The 7,055-nt window shown below is 32.3% G+C and overlaps 1 protein-coding gene across 5 annotated transcripts; it reads left to right on the top strand.

Annotated features, from left to right (window-relative positions):
• Nucleotides 1-614: 614 nt before the first annotated feature.
• LOC142613344 (calcineurin B-like protein 9) lies at nt 615-6,166 on the top strand. 5 transcript variants are annotated; one of them, XM_075785655.1, is made up of 9 exons: nt 615-886; nt 1,634-1,798; nt 2,561-2,643; nt 3,615-3,674; nt 4,105-4,213; nt 4,349-4,401; nt 5,147-5,227; nt 5,553-5,665; nt 5,783-6,166. In XM_075785655.1, the coding sequence occupies exons 2-9, from the start codon at nt 1,720-1,722 to the stop codon at nt 5,844-5,846; spliced, it is 642 nt and encodes a 213-aa protein (XP_075641770.1). In that variant the 5' UTR covers nt 615-886; nt 1,634-1,719; the 3' UTR covers nt 5,847-6,166. The 5 variants fall into 5 exon arrangements, with proteins under 5 accessions (XP_075641770.1, XP_075641771.1, XP_075641773.1 ...); XM_075785656.1 differs by having other exon boundaries at nt 617-886; nt 1,663-1,798; XM_075785658.1 differs by having other exon boundaries at nt 658-793.
• Nucleotides 6,167-7,055: the final 889 nt, after the last annotated feature.

Genomic DNA, 7,055 nt, shown 5'->3' with positions numbered 1-7,055 from the left:
TAACCAAACAATTTTTTAAATATAAGAATAGTTTTACGTCATTTTGGTTACACTATTTCATTTTTACTTATGACACGTGTAAAGAGTCGCAGGTAGATGAAACTTAAGAACCTCTAAATTCTAAAATTTTATAATAGTGAAACGTCTTTCAAATTTATTGTCAATTCCTCAAATGTCTCCTAATGGACCAACAAAGTTTTATCTAATAATTTTGTTTTTTTCTTTTGATAGAAAGGTTATCTATTAAAATAAAATACTAATTTTTGGCCGCTGAATTATTGGCTAGAATTAATTTTTTTTTTTTTGAGAAACAATTGACTAGAAAATAGAACTGGAGAGGGGTTGCCGACCAAAAAAAAAAAAAAATTTATTTATTTATTTATATGATTAAGGTAGATCCTAAAAAAAAAAAAAAAAAAAAAAATTATGGTAAGATGGTAACGAATTCCCGTTATGATAGTTTCTAAAAGGGAATATTCTGAAATGCCAAAGCTTAATGTTTTGTTATAATTTTCCGTTTTGCACGCGCAGAAGTAGAACGTGAAGGCCACGCACCCTCACCCACATCCACTCCCTATATTTTCTCAGAGACTCGCAGTGTCGTTTCTAACTTCGCAACAGACTTCTCTTGTTTTTAGAGACACAGAGAGAGAGAGAGAGAGAGAGAGCTTAGAGTTTTTTGTTTATGTTTTTATTTTTAGACAGCTCCTCAAATAAATCAGCCGTGAGTTTCTCGGTTTCTTCGCTCCCTCAAACTCAATCTCAGCCCTCCATCTCTATCTCTATCTCTCTGGTTTGTTTCTCGTCTTCAATTCTGTGCCCGCTATTTCTTTTTATATAGCTCTCTCTCTTCGATTACGGTTCTTCGGCCAATTTTTGTTGGTCGGTGAGTTTCTCTTCCTTCCTTTTTCTTTTAACAAAAAAAAAAAAAAATCATGACATGGGTTTTGCATGGATTTTAATTTGAGGTTTTGGGTGTTGTTTGTTGTTGTAATTCTGTGTTTGTTAGCTGAGAAATTGATGGAAAATGTAATGTGTTTTGGATTTGGATGATGGGGTTTTGATGCTTATTTATTATTATTCTCTGGGTTGGTGAAAATGGAAGAATATGGTGTGTTCTTGCAAGTTTAGATTTTGGGTCTTTTATTATAAGTCTCTGTTTGATTGCTGAGAAAATGAAGGTTTATCATGGAAAATAAAATCTTTATGCGTAAATCTTGGATCTGTTTTATTTGGCCGGGCTAAAGGTGTTTTTTTTTTTTTTGGTGACGAATTAAAAATAAAAATCTTTCCTTTTTTTACTTTCTTCCTTCAGTTTTTGAGGAATTAAATGTTGTAGAGAATGATGTTGTTGGAAAGCTTTATTTATCATTTACTAATTTTATTTTCCTCTAATTTTTCATTCAAGGAAACGGTTTTAGAGAGTTCAATTTTTTCATGGAAGACTCATTTGAATGGTTATACTGAATTCTTGGATCAAACAATGAATCAATCAAATTTTAATTGATTCATGTGGTGGAAAATTTCAATGATTTTTTTTTTTTTTTTTTTGCATTTAATTTTAAATTGGGATTTATTTAATACTAATTGTTTTCTGCATGGCGGTCTTTGAATTTGGATTTGTAATTGCAAGGTTAAGATGGTTTTGCTGATATATTGTAGTGAAGCCTAGGCGCTTGTTTTCAAGGGCTCTGCTTCCTCCGCCATCTTCTTCCGTAAATGGGCTGTCTTCAGTCTACTGGAAGAAGACAGGTTCCAGGACATGAGGACCCAATTGTTCTTGCTTCACAAACTGCTTGTAAGTTGCTTCTTTTACTATTTTAATAATTGAGGTCAAGCATAAGTCCCATGTATTTTGCAATTGTAGACTCTGATTTCTCTAAAGGTTGTGATTATAGTGTTGGTCACATCTTATTGGACTTTATGTTATAATTTATGAAATCTCTCCTAAGAAAAGATAATTTGCTAGAAAGAATAGATAAATCCCTGCATGATGTAACTGCTATACCAGTTATATATCATCCTTGGGGGTCTTGTAATGCCAGAGAAGCTCAAAAAGTTGGTTGGCATACACATTCATAATTGGCTATGCCAAAACCTTTGAACTTCATTTTAATCCAGCTTGGGCAAGGAAGACTGTACAAAGAAAGAACCTCCATTTACAAGTCTTGTATGTAACCTGTCTTGTCTTGGATACGTCATAGGCTCAATGGATAACTTAGTACATTCAATAATAGTTATCTGTAAATGGGAAATGCCTGGTACACATCGTAAATGAGCGAAGGAATGACAACTGACTTGTCTGCCTTTACTCTAAGACTAACCTTTGAATTTAGATAATAATGAGGGCTGAAAAGTATTTTGTCCATCTCAATATTATTCTTCTTTCTTTGAGTATCAATATAATGATATTGGGGTGAAGGGTGAGGTTGTGAGTTCAAGAAGCATTGGGTCTGTGTAACATATAAATATAAATATATATTCTATTTATTGTACATTCTCACAAATCTCTCTTTCTAGTTTTAATTTTTTCATCTTGTGTGCCCTTTTTATTTCCCAGTTACTGTAAGTGAAGTTGAAGCACTTTTTGAGCTTTACAAGAGCATTAGCAGTTCTGTAATTGATGATGGGTTGATAAACAAGGTATGTTTGTGCTTAAACCAAGGCTTCTTCTCTTCAACAGTTTGCTTATCAAGTTGCATTTCCTACCATGTTGCTTCTATCTGAATTTCCTTGGTTTCTTTTTATATTTTGTTCTAAGAAATATTAGCAAGTCCCATTAAGTGAGATCATGGATTCAAAATCCGTTGGGTGCATGTATAACTTACCACTAATGGTCCGTTTGGATAGAACTTATTGCTGAAAACTGAAAACTGAAAACACTGTAGCAAAATAATTTTTAAATGTGTGAATAGTGATGCGGGACCCATTTTTAATAAAAAATTGATGAAAAAGTACATGAACAGTGCGCGCACAGTGCCGCACTGCGCACATGTCCCCCTCTGCAAAAAAGAAAAAAAAAAAAGAAAAAGAAAAAAAGAAAAGAAAAAGCAAAACGTGAAAACTGAAACGTGGAAACGCAGCCGCTGAATCCAAACGCCCTCTAAGAGAAAAAAGTGAGAGAGAGAAGAAAAAAAATACATAAAGGTATTCACTTCTTTGTGTGTATTTTTTTTATTTTTCTAAAAAAACATAAGGCTTCTTCTATGCTTCTGCGTCCATGTTCAGATTGCAAGGGCATGTGCTGTCTGTGACTCTGTTTATGTGATTGATCATCCATGTTTTTTTTTTTTTAAGCTGAGCCATGGCCCCTTTGAGTGTGGCTTCATGCATATATATCCTATCCCATGATGGTGGTGATGATGAAGGAACTTAGCTTTTATAATATTGCTTCCAAATTTTAATTTTCTGATAATACTCTCTCTCTCTACCTGAGTTTATAGCCTCACATTTAACCTATTCAGTTTCTAAGTTACAGATATGCATGTTATTTTTTGGGATGACATTTGTTGTACTTGTCCATTTCTATGTTTAGTACACATCTATATAGATTTGGAAATGTGATTGTACAGATTTTAAATCAGTATGTGACATTGACTTTGTTATATATGCAGGAAGAATTTCAGTTGGCACTTTTCAAGAACAGGAAGAAAGAGAATCTCTTTGCAAATCGGGTATTAAATCTTTTCATTTTGCCTTATTATATACTTGTCTAGATGGATATTGTAACAATATCTTAGTATTAAACCGATGGTAACTATTAATTAGAATTTAATGCAAATCTAAACTCTCTAAATTTTTGGATAAGATATTTTTATATTTTTGTATTTATGATTTTTTTTAAGTGGTGATTACAAAAAAGTAAGTGCTGGCCTTTTGCTGAAAACATTAATTATTTAAATTTGTATTAATCTCATTTTAATTATTTTCTGTGATTTTGTTAATCGTTTGATGAGTTTAATGGAGGTAAAGAGGAAAAAAATTATGGTTAATATTGATCGAAACATTATGGCATAATTTTTTTTTTCTCTTCTTTGTTATGCAATGTATGGAAGCTTTCAATCAATTGTGTATGTTTTGAGATTGGAATAATTTTACATGCAGATCTTTGATCTGTTTGATGTTAAGAGGAAGGGAGTCATTGATTTTGGTGACTTCGTTAGAGCACTTAATGTCTTCCATCCCAATGCTCCTCAGGAAGACAAGATTGATTGTAAGTCATGGATATGATGTATTTTGACCTTCAATTGTAAAGTGTAGTGCTGTTGTTTTCTACAGTGCTGTGCATATCCTTGTTGTATCATATATTTGACTGTTATGAAAACTAATATTTAGATTTATTTTGCAGTTTCATTTAAGCTCTATGATTTGGATAATACAGGCTATATTGAACGACAAGAGGTATGTTGGTGGCTTAAAAATTTTCTTGTTGTTTATACCTGTTAATGCAAGTTCAGGACCCTTTTGCTTTTCTGCTATGGTAATTCAAATTGTTAGGTGAGAAAATCACTACATCTAGAATTTTTTTTCCTTCTTGCTTGGTCAGATTTGGTTGGTTACTGACCTATCAAGGAAAAAAGAGATTTACGTTGAGAGTATGAGTTCAATCAGGGCCTAATGTGCATGTAGCTTATTGGTGTTTTCTTGTGAATCCACATTGGATGTCTTTATAGTTTGTCCCTTTCCAAATTAAATAGTATAGAGGACATGATCATATATTATGTTTGGTGATGATCTTGTTTGCAACCCTATGTTAAGATCTTGGAAAAGGTGGGGATGGGATTCTATTGAAATGCTCAAGAGAGAAAGCCACCCCTTTAAGTAGATTTGTCAGTTTTCCCTTCTTTCCTGTTACAATCTCCAAAATAACATGGGTTACACTTATGATAAAAAAAAAATTTCGTTCCTTGTAGGAATACAACATAGCAATCCAAGCACAATTACAAAATTAATAATTCTTTACCAATATCAAATGAGGTCCAGGGAGGTCATCACCTTGTCAGTTGATTTTCTTATTTCTGGTGTACAAATACATATCTAATTGGAAAAGAAGTTTCGACCAAACTTCTAGAATTTATTTTTTTGATTTCGTATTCTTTTATTGAAACATCCTTGTAGGCATCTTCATTTTATGTGATTTTGGCAGGTCAAGCAAATGTTAATCGCACTTCTATGTGAATCTGAAATGAAGTTGGCTGACGAGACCATTGAGATGATACTTGATAAGGTGAGTTGTTGCATACGTCCCAGAGTAAGAAGTAAAAACAATCACATGGGGAAAGATTATCAGCCCACTCTAGAGTGTGTTGAAGCCTAGATATTTTTAATAGCTAGGTTTAACAATTTAGTTATTTTCTGTCTGTTGATACTATTTTGGTCGGGGTGAATGTCTGGTCCATTGAAGGGGAACATATATAGGGCAGGATATATGTCTTGCTGTGTATTTTCCCCTGTTTCTAGTTCATATTCTCTTTTCTTGATGGTATGAAACTTAAACCGCTTTCAATTTTACGAACAAATGGTTTACCTTTGAGCTCTTCATGTGTGTTCAGACTTTCTTGGATGCTGATGTGGACAAAGATGGGAAGATAGACAAGTCAGAGTGGGATAATTTCGTGGTCAAGAATCCATCATTATTAAAGATCATGACCCTCCCCTATTTGAGGTATGAGGAAAATTATTTGTCATGTATATATATGACATGATTTATCTCCTGTTTATACAAAAAATCAGTCACCAAGTTCTGACATTTTATAATTCACAAATTTTGAAATGAATGCAGGGACATAACGACAACATTTCCAAGTTTTGTGTTTAACTCTGAGGTTGATGAGATTGCAACATAAAAAGGAAATAGCTTAGGAACATTATCCAATTAGTGTGGATGATATTTGGGTGGAATTTTTTAGTATAATCTTTTGGGAGAAAAAAGAAAGGTACTGTTTTGTAACTTTTGTTTTTGTCTCCCCCCTCCCTCTTTTTTTCCTGGAATAGTAGGTTGATGTAATACAAGTGTTATTTACATCGGCTTATGAAGTGTAGGTAGATATGCATATAAATTTAGCCGGACTCAGGCAGTTGTAAAACAACATTATAATTGGAAAATTGTAGCCAATTTTCTTTTAAATAGTGTTGAATTGAAATGTTAATTGTGAGATTGTATATATTTATATTGTAGTGGTCTGCTTCCCAATTCACCATGAATTGTTGCCTCTTTGGGCTTTTTGCAAATATGCTACTTAAAAAAGAAGAAGAAGTTAATCTGTAGAAATGGTGGTTTAAGGGCAGCAGATTCTTTGTGGGAAAATAAAATTACAGGTTGAATGCTCTCTTGTTATTTAATTATTTATTTTTTATGATCGGTGACAAATTTCATCATGACAAAGGGGTTGCATTAACCAGTCCAAAAATAAAAATGGGAATTTTTTTTTCAAACAAAAAGTTTATCCTTTTCAGTTGACAACTCGACCAACCAACCAAATCGATTTAATTTGAAAATTCCAAAGTTGTATTCTTTCATTTTGCAAATTGATAATCATTTCTGGTGTTCGATTTTTTAAAAATTGATAGTCCACGTATTTATATCTATCTAAGAAACTTAATATATTGTACTTAATGTATTGTGTGTGTGTATATATATATATATTTTTTATTTTAAATAATTTAAGAAATTGTAAATAAGTTTTTCTTTTCATAGATTATCCATTACGGTGAGAATTTTGGACTATATATTCGTTTTGATTTCTGTGGAGAATTTTTAATATTCCCATTGATTTTAAAATGTGTGCTCTAAGTTTATGGGGTTTGAATTTGAATCTAAATTAAAAATTTCTTATTTACCTCTGAAGTCTATTTTTTGAACTGAGAAATCTTTTTACTTAAGTCTATTTTAATTGTGTATGTGAAGCTTCCTTTTGAACACTTAAGTCCCAACCTTTACTCTTCTCATTTATAAAAACTTGTACTTGTAGAGTGAGTCAAATGATCATCGAAGCACAGTAGTGTTTACCTTTTTGAGTTTTAGCTTGTCTTATTGTTAGTTCATTTTCAATAAG

The sequence above is a fragment of the Castanea sativa genome, chromosome 10, assembly GCF_040712315.1.
Source record: "Castanea sativa cultivar Marrone di Chiusa Pesio chromosome 10, ASM4071231v1".
Lineage (NCBI taxonomy): Eukaryota > Viridiplantae > Streptophyta > Magnoliopsida > Fagales > Fagaceae > Castanea > Castanea sativa.
Note: the sequence above shows the minus strand (reverse complement) of the source record. Positions and strands in the feature narration are given on the sequence as shown.

Bases quoted from the DNA above. Each gene is read 5' to 3' on its own strand.
- LOC142613344 (XM_075785655.1), top strand. From the start codon at position 1,720: ATGGGCTGTCTTCAGTCTACTGGAAGAAGACAGGTTCCAGGACATGAG. The intron at 4,214-4,348 runs GTAAGTCATGGA...TTTATTTTGCAG, and splicing joins TCAGGAAGACAAGATTGATT to TTTCATTTAAGCTCTATGAT. The intron at 4,402-5,146 runs GTATGTTGGTGG...TGATTTTGGCAG, and splicing joins GCTATATTGAACGACAAGAG to GTCAAGCAAATGTTAATCGC.